This window comes from Dasypus novemcinctus, chromosome 26, assembly GCF_030445035.2.
Source record: "Dasypus novemcinctus isolate mDasNov1 chromosome 26, mDasNov1.1.hap2, whole genome shotgun sequence".
Taxonomy (NCBI): domain Eukaryota; kingdom Metazoa; phylum Chordata; class Mammalia; order Cingulata; family Dasypodidae; genus Dasypus; species Dasypus novemcinctus.
This window is the reverse complement of record NC_080698.1, coordinates 9,778,049-9,799,401: the sequence shown is the minus strand read 5'-3', so window position 1 is coordinate 9,799,401 and position 21,353 is coordinate 9,778,049. Positions and strand designations below refer to the sequence as shown.

The window sequence follows — 21,353 nt, the reverse complement described above, 5'->3', positions numbered from 1 at the left end:
CTTTTTAGAAGAAAGATATCTAACAATTGATAAGTAGATGATTTTTTAAATGGAACAAAAAAAAATTTCCCTGGTTTTATTTGGATTGGCAGGTGATTCATCCCAAAACTGATGAGCAGAGATGCAGACTTCAGGAAGCTTGCAAAGATATTCTCCTTTTCAAAAATCTTGATCAGGTAACAATGACTTTTAAAATATTTTTTTGCTATAATGGTCTTATTACTTTGTTCTCCCATTTGTCATTTAAACAATTTTAAGTGTCTTAGCCACAGTCAAATGTGACATAAAACTTTAGATACATATGACTTTAAAAATGTTTTCACTGTGTTGGCCACTGTAACTCAGATGGTGAGTTATGGAGTTTTTCAGATGACTTCATAATTTTGTGAGCTGTTTTGGTATTTTCTCCAATACAAATGAAGATAAATAGTATTTGAGGACTATGTGATTTGGTCATGTTGTAAGGAAATGCTCAGGTTTGCATGACCCTGGCTTAGTTTGGAGGGTCTGGATTTATCCTGCAAAGAGGTAAATTTCTCTGAGGATGCCAGTTCTCTTCACTGGTAGCAGTTAACTCACTGAAGTCTGGGAATGCTTCTCAGCCAAGACCTCATGCATGAGTCACCTCTTGGATGTGATGTGTGTTTGCAGGTCCTCAAAACAGAATCTTTGGCTTGAACCTGTCCTCCCTCTGTTGGTGGTGCAGATAGCAAGAGCTACATCCTGGGGACAGTGAGCCTTCAGATTTCCTGTTTTTCTTCTACTTTGAGGGCCACACACTGAAGCCATGTACAGAGTGGCTAAACTGCTGGACCTGTTGGGAAAATTCCAGAATATTCAGAGGCAGAAAGGATGGGACTAGAATTCCCATACTACACAGCTTCTGCAAAAAAAGACTTTTGAGAAGAGGATTGTGGGAAGATGGCAGATAAGGACATCCCCTAAATCAATCTCTCCACCAAGACAGCTATTAAACTGGCAGGGACTGTCTGAATCAACTATTTTGGAACTCTGGATTCTAATGGAACACTGTGAAACATCCTGGAAAGAGTTGAAGGAAGAGTGAGGTAAATGGCAATATGTATCAGTGAATTTCACCCTCCTTGCATTGGCTACCATCCCAGCCACATAGCAGGCAGTGGACTGCAGCCTGGGCTCCTGGTACTGTTTGCTGGTGCTAGGGTGAGCTGTAAGGACTTGTAGTCCTCCAGAACCCTAGGGCTTGGGAGGTGTAGTTTGCTCACTGATCACTGTTTTTGATCAGCTACTTCAGATCTCTGGAGAGACAGCTCTGAAGGTGGCCATTGTTCCAGCCTCCCTCAGCAAAACAGCAGAGGAATCTTAAAGAGGCAGTAGTACCTTTATTATTCTCTTTTTTTCTTTCCGTTCTTTGCTTGGGAGCAAAAAATAGGTGGAAAAGTCACAGATAGACAGCTCCAACCCTCAACAACAAGAACAAGCAAACAGAAAAACCTAGCAACCCTGGAAGAACTGGATTCCCAGAGATATAACAACATAATATTCAGAATGTCCAGTTCTCAACAGAAAAATTATAAAATACACCAAGAAACAGGAAAGTATGGCCCATTTACAAGAAAAAAAAAAAAAGGTTTTCCCAGAAACCATCCCTGAAGAAGCTCATACATTGGAACTATTAGTTCCACCCCAGTTATCTGTTCTCTGTGTCCATTTGCTGCATATTCTTCTTTTTGTCCACTTCTGCTGTTGTCAGGGGCATGGGAATCTCTGGTTCTTTTTTGTTGTTGTTGTTGCGTCATCATGCTGTGTCAGCTCTCCATGTGTGCAGCGCCATTCCTGGGCAGGCTGCACTTTCTTTTGCCCTGGGCGGCTCTCCTTATGGGGCATACTCCTTGCGCGTGGGGCTCCCCTACGCGGGGGCATCCCTGTGTGACACGGCACTCCTTGCGCATATCAGCACTGCGCATGGGCCAGCTCCACACGGGTCAGGGAGGCCCGGGGTTTGAACCGCGGACTTCCCATGTGGTAGACAGACGTCCTATCCATTGGGCCAAGTCCGCTTCCTGGTCAAAGATTTTAAATCAACTATCTTAAATATGTTCAGTGAGCCAAAGGAATCCATATATAAAGAACTAAAGGAAATTAGGAAATTATTGTCGGATCAAGATAAAAAGATATTAATAGAACTTACAAAAAGGAACCAAATTTTGGAGCTGCAAAACATAGTAACTGAAATGAAAAACTTACTAGGCATTATTTTAGTTTTCTTGACCGCACAAGCAAATACTATGTAATGGTTTGGCTTAAACAATGGGAGTTCACTGATACATGGTTTTGAGGCTAAGAGAAGTCCAAATCAAGACACATCAGGTCAATGCTTTCTTCCTGAAGACTGGCTTTCGGGAGCTGACTACCAGTGGTCCTTGGTCCTGGGCTCCTTTGTCACACGACAATGCACATGGCACCCACTCCTGGCCTCTCCTTTCTCTTCTGGGTTCTGGTGATGTTCAGCTTCCTGCTTCCCATGGCTCTCTCTCTCTGCCTAAATTTCATTCTGCTTATAAAGGGCTTCAATAATGAGGCTAAGGCCTATCCTGATTGACTTAGGCCACACTTTAACTGAAGTAACATCTTGAAGAGATCTTATTTACAGTGGGTACTGTAGGAATGGGTTAAGTTTAAGGACATGTTTTTCTGGGGCAAGCCAGCATAAAAGGATTCAATAGCAGATTTGAACAGGCAGAAGAAAGGATTAGCAAATCTGAAGGTAAGACAGGGTGAGGAACAGAAAGGAAAAAAGATAGTAAGGAAAAATGAGTTGAGCTTGAGGGACCTGTGGGACACAATCAGATACGGCTACATTTGCATCATTGAAGTCCAGATGAACATGAAAGAAAAAGGTGAAGAAAAGGTATTTGAAGAAACAATGGCCAGAAACATCCCCAGTCTGTTGAAAGACATGAATATACACATCCTGGAAACTCAATGAACTCCAAACAGTAGATTCTAAGAGCTGTAAACCAAGACACAGCAAAATTGTCAAAATCCAAAGACAGGATTTTGAAGGCAGCAAGAGAACTGACTTACCACATACAAGGAATCCCCAATAAGATTTTCTAATCAGAAACCATGAAAACTAGAAGAGAGTAGGATGGCATATTTAAAGCCCTTAAAGAAAACAAGAACCCAAAACTGTCGCCCAAGAATTCTATATCTGGCAAAAAACTATCTTTCAAAAATGAAGGAGAGCAGTTCCTTAGAAAGTTTAGAATTACTGTATGATGCAGCTATCCCACTTCTAAGTAAATACCTAAAAGAATTGAAAGCAGGAACTCAAACAGGTATTTGCACACCAGTGTTCATAGTGGTATTATTTACACGTGAAAAAAAATGGACACAACCCAAGTGTTCGTCCACAGATGAGTGGATTAAAAAAATGTAGTATATACATAAAACGGTATATACATGCAATGGAATATTATCAGTTGTAAAAAGGAGTAAAGTTCTAATATATGCAACAATATGGATGAACCTTGAAGTCATGTTGAATGAAATAAGCCAAACACAAAAGGACAAACATTATATGATCTCACTGATTTGAAATAAGCAAACTCTACAGAGTCAGGATCTAGAATGTAGGTTACCAAGGAATGGTGTAACGGTAGGGAATGGAAAGTTACGGCTTAAAATGCAAAGAGTTTTTATTTAGGAAAAGTTTTGGTCATGGTAGCACAATGTTGTGAATATAATTAATAACACTGAATTGTTTCTTTGAATGTGGTTAAAAGGGGAAACTTTAGATTGTATACATAGTACTAGAAAAAGAATTTTCTAAAATCAATGGAACTGTACAACACAAATAGTGAACCCTGAATTAAACCATCGACTATTGTTACTAGTAGGATTAGAAAAATGTGTTTTCGTCAGTTGTAACCAGTGTACCACACCAATGCATGGTGTTAATGATAGGGTGATATATGAGAACTTTATTTTATGTATGATTTTTCTGTAAACCCACAACTTCTCTAATAAAAAAGGAGAAATGAAGACATTTACTGATAAACCAAAGCTGACAGAGTTCATTAACAGATGATATACCCTATAAGAAATGCTAAAGTAAATCTTTCAAGCTGAGATAAAAGGATACTAAACAATAAAACTATAAGAAGAAATAAAGAAATGTTAGTAAAGAAATCTACTATAGGTAACTATAAAGCCCTGTATTATTGTCCCTTTGTCTGTAACTATTTTTCACTGCCCCCATATGCCTTAACAGGCAAATGGGTGAAAAAGAATATTCAAAATCTGTGTTAATGGGCATACACAATGTATAAAGATGTTTTCTGAGAAAATAATATAAGGGAGTGGATATAGCTCAGTGGTTGAGCGCCAGCTTCCCATGTACAAGGTCCCAGATTCAATCCCCAGTACCTCTAGATATATATATATAAAGGGGAAGGGATGTAGATATACTGGAGTAGAGTATTTATGTAACACAATACCATTGTTAAACCTAACAAATTTAACAATCATGTAACAGTATCACCTTATACAAAGTCTATAATCAGATTTTGTTCCCAATAAAATTCTCTATAGCTTTTATTTTTTCTTTTCTTTTTCAGTCTTGAATTACTAGTTGGGTATGGTTGTCATGATGTCATTTTAGTCCCCTCTAACCTGGAAACTCCCTCACTACCTTATTCTGTATCTCAAAAACACTGATGTTTTTGAAGAGCTCAAGTCAGAAGAAGAAAAGTTACTTAGAATAAGAGGCTACCAACTGACAACCCCCAGGCCAAGTACAGCCAGGCACAGATGTGTGTGTTTAGTCTGTATTGTACATTGAATTTGTTACCAGTATTTTAAAAATCAGGAGATTTCTGGTGACACTGGGCCCACATTCCACATGAAGGTGGATGACATTTGAGTAGTAAGCCATACCTTCTAGTATTCTTAGCTTGTATAGTATTTACCACATATGCAACCAAAAAAGATGCTTTCAGGTAGCACAGTCACACTAAATTAAATCTCACAGAATTACACTGGTAATAAAAGTATTCCCTTGTCAGGTGGTCTGTACACTTTGCTTGGAAAAGAAAGTCTCTCTTTCAGTTGAAGCTCGTTTCTTTACCACCCCTCTAACAATCACTGCTCTCCCTTCCTGACAGAGGAACCCTGGTCCCAGGCTCAGCCATTAGAATTTAATAGCATTGGTCTGTGTTTATTATACTTATCAGTACAGTTACCTTCTGGTCGTGGCAGATAATATTGATAAATAAAAATAATTATAGATATTGTATACAAATGATTGAAGCAGTGTTAGCTATCTGATAATAGATACCATTTATTGAATACCTATTATATGATAAATACTTTGGATTTTTCTCCTTTAGGCATAAAAATTTGTGAGTTATAAGTGATTATACTATTTTTACATAGGAAGAAACTGAGGCTTTGAGAGATTAAATGATGTACTGGGCTTGTCACAGGCAGTTGTTTTTCATATGGGACCAATGCTGCTTCACAAGATAACCTCTAAGGCCTTTTGATTTGGTGATCCTATAAGGTCAACACCTACAGCAAGGAGGCATCACATGGCATTACATGTGATAGTGGAGCCATCGAGGCAGGAGATAATCATGTGAGCGCAGCTGAAATAATGGGGACCATGATTTAGGTCACCTATTTTTGGGTAAATTATGGAATGATTTTCCAAAACAATATTGCCTCAAAAGAATTGACTGTTGTGCTGTGTACTGAGGTACATGGAGGCAGAAAGCTGAATGGTCCCAGAAGACCATTTCTTTCAGACTGCGCTTAGGGTTTCTGGTTGAATGTGGGGAGCAGTTTGGTATGGGGACTTCTGTCACTTGGTCACAAACTAGAATAAGCATGGTCATTGCTTTATTTTAGCAAATGTAAAAGCCATCTTCACTCCTTGTGTGTACCCTGCAGGAACAGCTTTCTCAAGTCCTTGATGCCATGTTTGAAAGGAGAGTGAAAGTTGATGAGCATGTCATCGACCAAGGAGATGATGGAGACAACTTTTATGTCATAGAACGGTAGGAGTCTGGAGCTTTGCAGTTGCATGGCCACACTTGTCTTGTGTTCAACCCAAAGAGGACTAGGGCTGTCCAAATCCTTGTGAGGGTCCACTGCTCCTCTGTCTGTTGCTGACCTGAGTCCTCAATACATCCTTTACTTGGGGAACCACCATCTACAGTCAGGCAGAATGTGCCGATTATTGAAGGGAATTGATCTCTGAAGAATACCTGCATCTTGCAGCCACAGCCTATTTTTGCACATAAATGCACTGCCTCGATCCTCATTCCCCTAGCCTCTTCTGGCTCTGTTCCAGGTAGGAGCCATGTAGGAGCAAAGAAATATGTGAGTGTGACTTACTCAACTTGTGTTCTGACCTCTTGAGCTGTTCGTAACCCCTGGGTTGCCCTAGTGGTCCCTTCTCAGACCTGGAACACCTTCACCAGAGTTTAAAATCAAGAAGATGTTGTTTCACCCAATATTTTTGATTAACTTAAAATTATTTTCTTTTGAAATAATTTCATACTTATAGAAAAGTTGCACCAATGGTACAAAAAATTTTCATGTAACTATATTCCCTAAATGTTAACATTTTACAACATAGGTTTTATCAAATTCTTTAAGAATCATTTGCAGATATAATGCCCCTTTATCTCTGAATACCTCAGTGCATACTACCTAAAAATAAGGACATTCTCTTACATTACAACAGAAGAATTATAAAAATTGGAAATTGATTTTCAAGTCCTCTCATGAGATCTTCACTGTAGTAGGGTGGGTGGTGGTAGCTGCTGAGGCAGCTGTGGGGTTTGTTCTGTCTGGGGGTTTCTGACAAATCTGGGTCCTACCTAGAAGTGCTGCGTAGGTTCCAGGGATCAAGCCGGAGGCTGCTGGCACACCAGGTCCCTGAGGAGAAGTTAAGGTGTACAGGACAAAGCATTATATGACAAAATCACCAACTGCAGCCCCTGGACACATGCTGTGGGTATGGTGGTCTGTTGAGTCCAAATCCTCCCAATATTTGTGTGGCCTGTTTGTGAAGTCAAGTAGATGTCAGCCAAGGAATTCTGAAACAGATCTCCATTTCTTTCTGCAAACAATGTCAAAGATATTTTCAGCCATCAGGAGCTTGGATACAATGTGCTTTAGAATCCAGGGAACTTCTTGCTTGGTGTTTAAAAAGGTATGGCTTGTATGTAGATACAGGCTTTGTTTGGACTGAGCCCCATTCTCAGAGATTAAACTGACAATACAGAAAGAGGTGACAGCTCCCTTCCTCCCTCCCTCCCTGTGCCCCCTTCCCCTTGCTTATTACCCTTTCATTCCCTCTCTCCCTGACCCTCTTGTCCCACCCAGCCCCTGTAGCAGTATCCTTCCCTTGTCCCTCTCTCCTCCTCCTTCTCTGCCCCTCTGCCTCCTTCTGCCCCCCGCCTCCCTCCCCTCTCTGTGCCTCCCTCTCCCTCCCCTACACCGCTTTCTGCCCCCCTGCCCCACTCTTTGTGCTTATCCCCATGCCTCGACAACCCTGGATGGAATGCCCAGCCACCCAGCGGATGAAGCATGGTCTGGTTTCTCAGCGCTTCAGTGCTATTGCCCCTGGCCGGAGACTTCTCAGCGAACTCCTTGGTCTTACAGGATGTGAAGCAGCAAGACTTCACATCCTTCGAGATCAGCTGGCTGTGACCAGTATGGACTACCAGGCTGTCCCAGGGACTGCAGCCCTGTGTGTGGAAGCGACCTGGCAACTTACCCAGTGAGTGTACCTGCTGCCTGAAAATCAGGGAAGCTCATGATATTAAAATAATCTGAAGTGAACCATGCTAATAGAACAGTTTACAGAAAAGATGAAGAAGCCACCTTAAAATGAGCACTTTAGATGAATTCGAGGCTTTCCCATTTTCCTTTTTCCTATGTTTCTTTGCGTAAGATTGTTAACCATTTTCTGACAGGAGGTATGCAAGAGAGCCATGTATATTAACTTAAGTGAAAATAAACTTGCTTATTGGCTTTTGCCCTTTGCCGTAAGCTAACTAAAAGAAAAGAAAAAGAGGTAATGAATGGCACTATCCTTCAGCAAGTGTTTGTGGTAGATTATGTTGTTCAGCCCCAGATGTCTGGAGATTGCCATCGAGTAGAAGCTAAGGATTTCTGGAAAGCTGTAATTCAAGTTAGACAAAAGATCTTGCACAAAAAAAACTTTTCTGCTATCTTCAACAGTTGACTTTCAAATATGGAATGCATCAGAACATGCTTCATATCAAAAGAGATTCATGATGGCCTGAAATTCTATTCTTCAAAACAACATGCTCAGAAGATGGTATTTCTTCAGTGTATAGTTCTCTGCAGATACAAGGCATCACATAGCCTGATCTTTCAGAATATCCATAATAAAACACACAATTACAAAAGCACATTTTCTGTGGAAATAGTTCCAGTATGCCAGGATAATGTTGTCTCTGTCTCCAAAATTAGCACAAAGCCTGGTAAATATGAACCAAATTTGTGTGTGTATTCGAGTAACCGGCGCCATTCATCTTATACACCCAGACACTTCACAAGTTGCGGATATTGATGATAACAATTTCTGGAACCACCCTTTCAATAGTTTTTGCTATCCCAAACAGCTAGAGGAGTTCATTGTGATGGAATGCGTGTAGTCCAAGATCTAAAACACAGTGTTGGGAAGCAGACTTGGCCCAAAGGATAGGGCATCCGCCTACCACATGGGAGGTACACAGTTCAAACCCCGGGCCTCCTTGACCCGTGTGGAGCTGGCCTTTGTGTGCAAGGAGTGCCGTGCCACGCAGGGGTGAGAGCCACCCAGAGCCAAAGAAAGTGCAGCCTTCCCAAGAATGGCGCCGCACACACGGAGAGCGGACACAAGATGACGCAACAAAAAGAAACACAGATTCCCAGTGCCACTGATAATCAGGATAGAAGTGGTCACAGAAGAACATACAGCAAATGGACACAGAGAGCAAAAAGACAACTGGGCAGTGGGGAAGGGGAGAGATAAATAAAAAATAAATCTTTTTAAAATAAATAAAAATAAAACACAGTGTAACAATGTCCAATAAACATCCCCTTGGAGAAGCCTGGGTGCAGGAAACATCTGAAATGAATACAGATAAACAGTATTTTTGTCCTATTTATTTGGAACATCTTCTAAATCCTGGAGACTTGGTGTTAGGGTTGATTTGGCCAACTCTAACTTAAATGATGAGTATATCAACAAAATGAATGCAGATAAAGTCTCAGATGTGGTGTTAATCAGGAAGAGCTATGATAGTACCAAAGTCAGCATCATAGAAACTGGAAACTTACGAGCTTGCAAAGAGAGAAAGAAAACCAGGGATACAGATAATGAAAGGCAATACCAGATTTCCTTGAAGATCTTGACAAAGATGAGGCAATTAGAAAAAATGTGAACAATTATAGAGATTCAGCCATCCCTGTGGAAAGTAACAGGTTGATGAAGGAGCACCTCAAATTAGTCCGGCTAAGATGCTTATAGATCTTCACATTTCCCAAGATGCCACTGGGGAAGAAGGTGCATCGATGATGATGTAATGAGATCATGTTGTAGACTGTTTCCACATCTGTGGACTTCAGGAAGTTGGACAAAATAATCTTTTTTATCTATTCCATTTGTGCCTCCATATAGAAAGAGGAGAAATTTGCTTTTAAACCTAAATAAAAACAAGTATTTTGATTGCTCATTCAAAGCACTGAAAAAGATTGATAGCTTTGAAGTTTTAGATAACAAAAGGATATGGAGAATGTAATTATTATTGATATTTTGGTCCTTTCTGAGCTTGTCCCATATTATCATTTTTGTTTTTATGTGAGGTACAATAGTATTTTCATATACTCTAGTGTTGGATTTGGAACTCAAAAGTTGTGATTCCTTGGACATTAACTAGATCTTCAAGCAAAAAACAAACTTTTACTCTTTTTTTTTTTTTTGCATTGGTTGTTTTAGTAAAAGAGCGTGAAGAATTTTTTTTTTAAAGGAATGAAGTCTTTTTTTTTTATGATTTATTTTATTTATTTATCTCTCCCCACCCCCTTGTCGTTTGCACTTGCTCTTTGTTGTGTGCTCAGCTTCCTTTTAGGAGGCACTAGGAACCAAACCCAGGTCATCCCTGTGGGAAGGAGGCACCTAATCACTTGAGCCACCTCTGCTTCCTTACTTTGTTGTTCTCTCATTATGTTTTCCTCCTTGTGTCTCATTGCATCATCTTACCATGCCAGCCCATCGTGTCAGCTCTCTGTCTTGCTCATTTTCTTTAGGAGGCACCAGGAACTGAACCTGGGACCTCCCATGTGATAGACAGGAGCTCAATTGCTTAAGCCACATCTACTTCCCAAAGAATAGTTGTTTTTTTTTTTTGTTTTTTTAAAAAGATTTATTTATTTATTTAATTTCCCCCCCTCCCCTGGTTGTCTGTTCTTGGTGTCTATTTGTTGCGTCTTGTTTCTTTGTCCGCTTTTGTTTCTTTGTCCGCTTCTGTTGTCGTCAGCGGCACAGGAAGTGTGGGCGGCGCCATTCCTGGGCAGGCTGCACTTTCTTTTCACCCTGGGCGGCTCTCCTCACGGGCGCACTCCTTGCGTGTGGGGGCTCCCCCACGCGGGGGACACCCTTGAGTGGCACGGCACTCCTTGCGCGCATCAGCATTGCGCATGGCCAGCTCCACACGGGTCGAGGAGGCCCGGGGTTTGAACCGCGGACCTCCCATATGGTAGACGGACGCCCTAACCACTGGGCCAAAGTCCGTTTCCCAGAATAGTTTTTAATATGAACTCGTTATTCAATTTGATCCACTTTAGATCATTTTCTGTCCTTGGGGTGGATGAGTTGGGGTTCAGCTTACCACTGTACATTCATGAGGAAAGTTAATCTTTTAAAAATTTTTTCGTAAAATTGACACCTTCAAAAGCTGTTAAACTTAGAACTATCTTGATTTTTGTTGAATTGAAAGAAACTGTATTTAAAATATTTGTGGATTTTGAGCAGACAGACTCATTATTTAAAGGTTAAATTAAAATTTGTATTTTTGTTATTTTTGCCTGTGCCAGCAGCTTTGGACAATAGCTGCCAGAATCATCTTCTTACCACTTCAAAGATTTTGTTTTCAAATTTTGACTTACAAATTGAGAAGTAAGGGATTTGTTCTCTGTAAGTTTCTATCATTGAACATATCACCATCAAAAAAAAAATAGATTTCAGCATATAGATGATGAAGTAATAAAAATGAGCTACATGCTTTTAAAACTGCGAATCAAATTCGAATGAGGAATGCCTTCTACATCCTCAAAAGAAAAATCTTAGCTTAGGTTTCTAAGTTTTCTGAGAATGAAATATTAAGCTCCTTCTTATCTAAGCAAGATCAGACTTGCCAATTATGCTGTAACTAAGAGCTAATTCATTAATTCTATGTATGTCTCTTAATAAAGAGATTGAGCAGTAAAAAGCAAATTGGAAATTAACATTGATATGGTATTATTATCTAACATACAGACCTTATTCAAATTTTTCCAGTTGTTTTCCCTGTTTGGAGGTTCTTTTAAACTCCATTAAGTTGCTGCTCTAAATTCACTTGGTCCCCTTGTCAAGCTTTTGCTTGTTCAGGTTCTAAAACAGGAAATGTTCCCACTCCCTGGGTAACCTTTAGGCCTATAAAACCTGTGACAAATTATTACAAGTAGAAGTATTTTATTTAAAGAGTAAAGATGTTCTCAAAGAAAAGACGTATCCTTTATGCTAATAATGTTATACTATTTCTTCCTACATAGAAATTCCATAAGTAGTGAAAGAATAATTGTTGTTGTTGTTAAATCACTGCCTCCAGCAGCCACTTTTCCCCTTGCCCTGCAGTGTACTTCTCCAACAAGATAAGGGTCCCAACAGTCTCCTGCTATCTGGGAAATAAGAATACACCTGCACATGTCCCGGGTTTACAAAATGAAATGCCTGTTTGCAAAAGGGGTGATTTGTTACACATGTAACAACCGAGGAGAATTATCCTTTGTATGCAACTGAAGTGGTGATTAACATGTAAGAAAAACTATCATTCAAGTAAAAAGATACACTTCCTTACCTAAAAAAGGTCTTTGTCTAGGGGCTGAGACCAACTCTTAAATAGATAATTATTATATAACAGTGGTAACTGGGAAACGGACTTGGCCCAGTGGTTAGGGCGTCCGTCTACCACATGGGAGGTCTGCGGTTCAAACCCCGGGCCTCCTTGACCTGTGTGGAGCTGGCCCATGCACAGTGCTGATGTGCGCAAGGAGTGCCGTGCCACGCAGGGGTGTCCCCCGCGCAAGGAGTGCGCCCGTAAGGAGAGCCGCCCAGCGCAAAAGAAAGTGCAGCCTGCCCAGGAATGGCGCCGCCCACACTTACCGTGCCGCTGACGACAACAGAAGCGGACAAAGAAACAAGACACAGCAAACAGACACAGAGAACAGACAACCGGGGGGGGGGGGGGGGGGAATTAAATAAATAAATAAAATCTTTAAAAAACAAAACCAAAAAACATAGCGGTAACAGAAGTAATACAAATGTGTCCCATTATTTGAAAGAAGACCTGAGTGAGAGAGGTTTTCTGCCCTGCCGCTGCCTGAAATGGTTTGTGTTATTCCCAGAGTTAAATAACTAGTGTCTCCTGGCAGAGAATATAAAAGCCCATTAATTTACTCTGAAATGCCATGTTTCCCACTCATGGCCTTGTCCACCAGGTCTAATAAAGGTCAGCCTCCCTACTTAGTTGTGAGCTCCCTTGAGGGCAGGGTTGGTGCCATATAACTTATACTTGAATGATTGGTTTTATTCTCTGCTTTTTGTATATCATGATACATGATGACTTTATTAGCTATCCGGAGGCTCTTTGTAAGAAACTTAGAAAATAACAAAAAGAACAGGAAAGAAAATAATTTAGTCATAATCTCATGACCAGAGCATATCCTTCCATTGTTTTTTTTCCATATTTTTGTGGTCACCTGGCAGAGACAGGATATACCCCTCCACCTACCCACCCAAAATTTGGTTTGGACATTGAGGCTGATAATGCCATACACATACCAGTAAGGGTATATGAAAAAGGTATATTACTCATATAATGAGTCTTTCTGGGGAGAGCATAGTAGCTACCAAGCAAGCCCAAAAATGACTTAGGTGTTTTACGGTGGTTTTGGAGTGGAGCTGGGGTAAGGGTTCTCTTGCACATGGGCTAGGGCTTATATTGTTTGAACTTCTTGCCTGCACCAAAGACGGCTGGGATGTCTTTTCAGCTTACCCAGATATAGGGCAGAAGAGGAAAGGGGGTGGAATGATGAGGCCTGAAAGCTAATGGCAATCAAACATTGAAATGGAGTAAAGAAGTTCCAGGAAGATGGCATTGGAGTAGGTAGGTAGTGCTCAACTCTCACAAAAACAATGGATTAATGAATGCACAACTATGTGTTTATACCAGATATCATTGATTGTATACTTTGGATAAATTGTATGCTTTATTAATAAGAATCAATAAAATTGATTTGTTAAAACAAACAAAAAAACAATGGAGAAAAAGCCAGAAGCTGTCTGAGGGACCTGCCTTGGGAGTCAGGAGACCAGGATAGTGCTGAGCAACTCCTGGGAGGGCAAGGGACAGAGAGACAAAGAACCCAAACAACAAATAAGAGTTACTAAACACCCACAGTAACTGGGAAGGGCTATTATCCCCTACACTCAAGATATTAAACCAGGATAAAACCCCTGGCTCATGGCACCCTACTGAGAGGGGAACAGACATCTTTGTTGTTAAAAAGGAAGAGGGAAAGTGAGTCAGAGGACTGCTCTTCAGTGAATTCAGCCAGCAGAGCCCACTTTGAATCTCAGCTCTGGCTAGACCAGAAACAGGAAAGTGGAGATTCAAAGAAACACCTCCATGGAAAGGTTCGCTGACGAGCGCCATCTGCTGGCCAGCCAGGAAATTACAAGGAGAAAATCTGCTTTTAGGTCTCTCTTTACACCTACCCCTGGGGGAAAATTTTTGCCCTATTAGGGAGTCTGTGGTCTGATTTTCATAATTTAAACTGGGATATTTTAAAGACTTAGAATAAGTTGAACCAAAAATCAAACAAGAGCTATGGAAAAAAAGGGAAAAAAACTAGGCAAGAGAGAGAAATTGACCTTCAGAGTAAATTCACCAACATATTCAGATGCCTAGACATCAGCAAAAAATTATAAGCCATACTAGGAAACAGAAAGAGATGGCTCAGCTGAAGGAACAAACCCAATAATATCCTGAGGAGACTATAATCAATTATCATCACACAAATCTACTAAATCATTTCAAAGAATTGAAGGAAAATATGACTAAAGAGATAAAAGATATTAAGAAGACATTGGATGAGCATAAACAATTTGAAAGAGTGCAAAGAAAAGTAGCAGAGTTTATGGGAATGAAAGACATGTTGGATGAGATTAAAAATGCATTAGAGGAACATATCAGCATTGAATTGCTCAAAGACAAAATAAGTGACTTTTTGAGGCCAGAACATCTGAACTGGAAAAGACAGGAAAACAGAAAGAGAAAAGAATGGAAAAATGGAACCACATTAATAAAGATTACATGATCCTCTCAATTGATACAGAAAAGACATTTGACAAAATACAGCATCATTTCTTGATAAAAACACTCCAAAAGTTAGAAATAAAAGGACACTTTCTCAATATGGTAAATTGCATATATGAAAATCCTACAGCTAGCATCGTACTCAGTGTGAAAAACTGAAAGCTTTCCTTTTGAGTTCAGGAACAAGACAAGGATACCCATTGTCACCACTGTTATCAATAACAGTACCAGAAGTTTTAGCTAGAGCAATTAGGCTAGATAAATAAAAAGCACCCAAATAGAAAAGGAAGAAGTAAAACTTTGACTATTTTCTGATACGATCCTATATATAGAAAATCTTGAAAAAATCTACAACAAAGCTACTAGAAAAAATAGACAAGTTCAGCAAAGTAGCAGGATACAAGATTAATACACAAAAATTAATAGCATTTCTTTACCAATGAACAGTCTGAGGGGGAAATGAGGGGGGGAAATGCATTTATAGTAGTGACTAAAATAATGAAATAGGAAAGTGGATGTGACTCAAGCATTTAGGCTTCCACCTTCCACATGGGAGGTCCAGGTCAGTTCCCAGTGCCTCCTGGAGAAGGTGAGCTGGCATGGTGGGCAGCTGCAGCAAGGTGATGCAACAAAATGATGCAACAAAAGAGACAAAAAGAGGAAAGACAATGAGAGATACAACAAACCAGGGAGCTGAGGTGGCTCAGATGATTGAGTGTCTCTATTCCACATGGAAGGTCCTGGGTTCGGTTCCCGGTACCTCCCAAAGAGAAGAGGAGCAGAAACAGAGAGCACGCAGCAAGCACAAACAATGAGGGGGTGGGTAGGGGATAAATAAAATGAATCTTTAAAAATAAATAAAATAATCAAATATTTAGGAATAACGTAATCAAGGACATTAAGGACCTGTATTCAGAAAACTACAAAACATCACTAAAAGAAAGCAAAGGAGACTTAAATAAATGGAAGGACATTCCATGTTCATGGATTGGAAGACCAAATATCATTAAGGTGTCAGTTCTATCCAAAATGATTTAGCACACTCCCGATAAAAATCCCAACAACCATTTTTACATAAATGGAAATGCCAATTATCAAATTTATAGTCAAAAATTCTTTTAAAAGAAAAATGAATTTGGAGGACTCTCTTTCCTTACTTTAAAGTCTGTTACTTCACTATGGTGGTAGAAACAGCATGGTCCTGGCATAAAGACAGATTGACCAATGGAACTGAATTAAGAACTCAGAAATGGACCCTCACATCTATGGTGTAGTGTTTTTTTGACAAGGCCGTCGAGCCCTCCCAGCTGGGCTAGAACAGTCTTTTCAACAAATGGTGCTGGGAGAACTGGATACCCATACCCAAAAGGATGAAAGAAGACACTTATCCCACACCTTACACAAAATTTACTCAATATAGATCAAGGACCTAAATATAATAGCAACAACTCTAAAACTCCTAAAAGAAAAGATAGGAAAACATCATCAAGATCTTGTGGTAGGCAGTAGTTTCTTAACCTTACACCCAAAGCACGAGCAACAAAAGAAGAAATTAAACACTTTAATACCTCAAAAGATTTTGTCAAAAGGGTGAAAAGATAGCCAACTCAATGAGAGAAAATATTTGGAAATCACATCTCCAATAAGGGTTCAATATCCATGATATATAAAGAGATACTACAACTTAATTAAAAGACAAAGAACGGATTAAAAAATGGGCAAAAGACTTGAATAGACAAATGACCATTGAAGAAATACAAATGGTGAAAAAAACATGAAAAAATTTCAAAATCACTAGCAATTATAGAAATGCAAATCAAAACTACAATGAGATCATTTCACACCTATTAGGATGATCACTATTAAAAAGTTGAAAAATTACAAATGTTGGAGAGGATGTGGAAAGATAGGGATGCTTACACTGCTGGCAGGAATGTAGAATGGTAAAGCCACTGTGGAGGACTGTTTGGCAGTTCCTAAAGAAGTTGAATATAGACTTAACCATGTGACCAGGCGATACTGCTGCTAAGTATATAACCGGAAGAACTTAGAGCAGTGACAGGAACAGACATCTGCCCACCGATGTTCACAGTGGCATTATTTACGATTGCCAAAAGATGAAAACAACCTGGGTATCCATCAGTTGAGGAATGGGTAAATAAACTGGTGTTGTTTACATGATGGACTATTATGCAGCTGTAAGAAATGAAGTCATAAAACATACGACAGCATGGATGTACCTGGAGGACATGTTGAGTGAAACAAGCCAGACACAAAAGGACAAATACTGTATGACTACGCTATTATGAACTAAATATATTGTGTAAACTCATGTAGTTAATAACTAGAATAGAGGTCACCAGAAAATAGGAGGTTAGAGAATGGAAAGCTGAGGATCAAACTGCAGAATTGGTAACAATGTTGTTTGTAAATCTTTGGAAATGAATGGAAACGGTGAAAGCACACCATGGTGTTTGTGACTAGCAGAGCTAGTATGCGGGTCTGGCAGAGGTTGAAAAGGAAAGTCTAAGGACGTATATTACTAGACGGCAAGCTCAAAAATGTAATATGGGACTTATAATAGTGAAACGTCATGTGAAATATAACATGGGTAATATTACATGTATAAAACTATTTTTACAAAATACAAACACAGATAAACCAGATAGAAACTGAATAGTAGGTATGTACTGCAGGGGAAGCACAGAGAGACTGAGAGGTGATGAGTTTGTGGGGTTTTTTTGGTCTGATTTTTTTTTTATTATTGGAATAATGAAAATACTATAATGATTGAAGTGATGAATGTACAACTATGTGATTATACCAAATATTGTACACATTGAATGAATTTATGCTTTATTAATGTGTATCAATGTCAATAAAAATTGACTTGTTAAAAAATGGAGTAAGACTATTACATTTTTACATTGTGTCATATATTGTTGTGTGGCCTAACTTTTAAAATCTATCTTGTGGTAGGGGAGGGGAGTGGGGCATATGGGAATCCCTTATATTTTTTATGTAACATTTATGTGATCTGAAGGTTCTTTAAAAATAAAAAAATAATAATTTTAAAAAATCTGTCTTAAGCATTTCTTTGCCATGGTCTGCATTTTTCTGTATCTTCACTTTTAGTGGCTACGTCATGTGACTTCATCAGTTTAGTAGCTACATGGTTAATGTTAGCAGAATAAATTGTAATTTTTGTAGTTATTAATATTACCTGGTGAGCATCCCTGCAGTTAAATCATTTTGAATATCTTTGATTATCTCCTGTGGAATGCCTTGAAATGGAATTGTTGTATAAAATGGTCTCTTTAAGGTATTTGCTACATGTTGCTAATTATCCTGCAGAAATTTTGCTAAGTTTATGTTTTCTTCAGTAGTGTGTTAAGAGTGCCTTTTCCCCCAAATGGTTGATAGTTTCTGAGTATTATTATTTAGCATTCATTACCAATGAGTAGATAGAAAATTTGGTTCTTTAGATATCTTCATTTTAATCAGTTTTATATCCTAATTTTTAAGACTAAGAAAAGAAAAAAACATATGAACATCTCAATAGATGCAGAGAAAACATCTGATAAAAGTCAACACTCTTTCAATGATGAAACTCTCAACAAACTAGAATAGAAAGGACTTGCCCAACCTGTTTAAAGGCACTTGTAGAAAACCTACAGCTAGCATCATTCTTAACAGTGAAAGACTGAATGTTTTCCTTCTTAGCAAGAACAACACAAAGGTATCTGCTCTCATCAATTGCATTCCGCATTGTACCGGAGGTCCTAGCCAAAGTAATAAGGCAAAAACTATTTTTAAAAAAAAAGGCATACAGATTGTAAAGGAAAAAGTAAAATTGACTTTGTTTGATGACATGGTGCTCTGAGTAGAAAATCCCAAGGGGGCTACCCAAAAACTACTAAAACTAATATGTGAGTTAAGCAAGGTTTCAAGATATAAGGTCAAAATATAAAAATCTACTCTATTTCTATATACTAGCAAAAATCAGTTGGAAATTGCCTGTACATTATATTTGCCTTCTCTTCATGTACCACCTGCCAGTTCTTAAATTTATTAGTAGAAGCAATTAATGAAATTGTTTCTTGTCATTCTTCCAGGGGAACCTATGACATTTTAGTAACAAAAGATAATCAAACCCGCTCTGTTGGTCAGTATGACAATCATGGCAGTTTTGGAGAACTAGCTCTGATGTACAACACCCCAAGAGCTGCTACCATTGTCGCCACCTCAGAAGGCTCCCTTTGGGGACTGGTGAGTGAGGGAAATGGTTCCTCTTGTTTGACACAGTATTCTTATTTTTGGGTCTCTGTCCTCAGACTGTTGGTTGATATCATATTTTATAGCCAGTTATCTGAAAGTCTTGTGTAAATTTATTTTTCCAGTTCTCTGAGATGATTTGTCAACAAACCATTAACTCTAAGTTATGAGGGCAGGACTGGGTCTTAGGACATTGTGGGTAGTGTACAGCTCTTATTACTTTTACTGTTTATGTTTTTTATGAGACAAGTTGGAGGGGATAATGTTTATATGAGAAGGGCCTAGAAAGTGTCTTTAAAAGTTCTACCAATAGTGTTTTCCATCTCTAGGTTTCCCAGGACTAACTGTTCTCTATGTTCAGCTATCCACTTGTTCATTGGCTCATGTCAGTATTCATTAGATTTAGATAATTAGAATAGCTGATTGTCTATTCTGGGAAAAAGAACTTTTCCAGAATGTCCTATACATAACATTTCTATGGTTCCCTCTCTTTTATATATGACCTACCTTGCTTCCTTCACCATCAGATCTTCAAAATATATAATTATCTTCCTTGTTAAACAAAATAATTATCCCCTTGTACAAATTTGAAATCTTGCTTTTAAAATGTTGACATCTGTGGTAGTTTACCTTACAAGAGAATTAAATGTTATATTATAGAATCATCCACATATTTCCTCAAATGAAATCACATATTAAAGTCATGAAAAATCACATTTTAAAGACATGAAAGAGTACTTTATTGTGATATACTGATAAAGAATTATGAGTGCTTCTGGGAAATAAGGATACAGTGGCTTAAGAATAGATCACATACTTGGGGACCCAGTGATTGAAAAGCGCAAGGACAGATCAGTAAATAATAAGGGGAAATAAAGTGTTTTAAAATGCATTAAGGGGGAAGCGGACTTGGCCCAATGGATAGGGCATCTGTCTACCACATGGGAGGTCCGCAGTTCAAACCCCGGGCCTCCATGACCCGTGTGGAGCCGGCCCAAGTGCACTGCTGATGCACGCAAGGAGTGCCGTGCCACCCAGAGGTGTCCTCTGTGTAGGGGAGCCAAATGCGCAAGGAGTGTGCCCCATAGGGAGAGCCGCCCAGCGCGAAAGAAAGTGCAGCCTGCCCAAGAATGGCACTGCACACATGGAGAACTGACATAAGATGACGCAACAAAAAGAGACACAGATTCCTGTGCCACTGACAACAACAGAAGTGGACAAAGAAGAACATGTAGCAAATGGACACAGAGAACAGACAGCTGGGGGGGTGGAGAGAAATAAATAAAAATAAACCTTTAAAAATTTAAATAAAATGCATTAAGGGAAGCGGATGTGGCTCAAGCAGGTGGGCACCCTCCTACCACATGGGAGGTTCCGAGTTCAGTTCCCAGTGTCTCCTGGAGAAGGCAAGCAAACAATGAGCGAACAGATGAGAGAACCATCTGGGTGAGGGGGAATGGATGAATAAACAAACAAACAAATAAATCTTTTTAAATGAAAGAGGTTTAAAAAATAAATAAGAGCTAAATGGAAATTTTACTAACTTAAAAATTCAGTAACCAAAATTAAAATCCCACTGGGGGAAGTAGTTGTGGCTCAAGTGATTGAGCTTCTGCCTGCCACATGGGAGGTCCCTAGTTCGGGACCTGGTGCCTCCTGAAGAGGACAAGCAAGGCAGTGAGCTGATGTGATGGGCTGGCATGGCAAGGTGATGCAACAAGAGACACAAGGAGAAAACATAATGAGGAACACAGTAAAGAAAGGAGCGGAGGTGACTCAGACGACTGGATGCCTCCCTCCCATATGGGAGGTCCCAGGTTCTGTTCCCCATGCCTCCTAAAAGGAAGGCAAACAGACGCGGCAAGTGCAAACAACAAGGGAGTGGGAGAAATAAATGAATAAAATAAATTTTAAAAAAAAAACCAAAAACCCTAGATGGGCACAAGAGCAGAATGACTATGAAAAAGGGAAGAGTCAGTGAACTTCAAGGTAGAGTAATAGAAATTACCCAGTCTGAACAACAAAGAGAAAAACCAATTGAAACAAAACAGAGTTTGTGGTACAATAACAACAGATCTGATATTCATATCACAGAAGGAGAGGGAATAGAATGTGGGGCTGAAAAATTATTTGGAGAAATAATGGCTGAAAACTTCCCAAATTTGGTGAAAGATGTATACCTAAAGAGTCAAGAATCTAAGTGAACCCCAATTAGATAAACCCTGAGATATCTGTGCCAAGGCATGCCATTATCAAACTTCAGAAAACTGAAGTTTCTATATATTTTAAAGTTTCAATATTTTTTTTTTCAGGCAAAGAAAAAATATTGAAAGCAGCTAGAGAGAAATGGTCCTTTACCTAACCATAAAGGCCAAAAGGAAATGGCAAGCATTTTTCAGTGCTGAAAGAAAAAAACTGTCAACCCAGAATTCTATA

At 39.3% G+C, this 21,353-nt stretch overlaps 1 protein-coding gene and 2 pseudogenes across 1 annotated transcript in view; all 3 read left to right on the top strand.

Annotated features, from left to right (window-relative positions):
* The window catches only part of PRKAR2A (protein kinase cAMP-dependent type II regulatory subunit alpha), a 125,834-nt gene that overhangs the window by 83,330 nt on the left and 21,151 nt on the right, over window positions 1–21,353 (top strand). The window contains exons 4-6 of the mRNA XM_058288617.2: window positions 93–176; window positions 5,935–6,041; window positions 18,758–18,911. Of these exons, the coding sequence (XP_058144600.1) occupies window positions 93–176; window positions 5,935–6,041; window positions 18,758–18,911 (345 nt within the window). The remainder of the gene's footprint in view (window positions 1–92; window positions 177–5,934; window positions 6,042–18,757; window positions 18,912–21,353) is intronic.
* LOC111762628 (60S ribosomal export protein NMD3 pseudogene) lies at window positions 7,928–8,797 on the top strand (annotated as a pseudogene).
* On the top strand, window positions 8,947–9,686 carry LOC139437637 (60S ribosomal export protein NMD3 pseudogene; annotated as a pseudogene).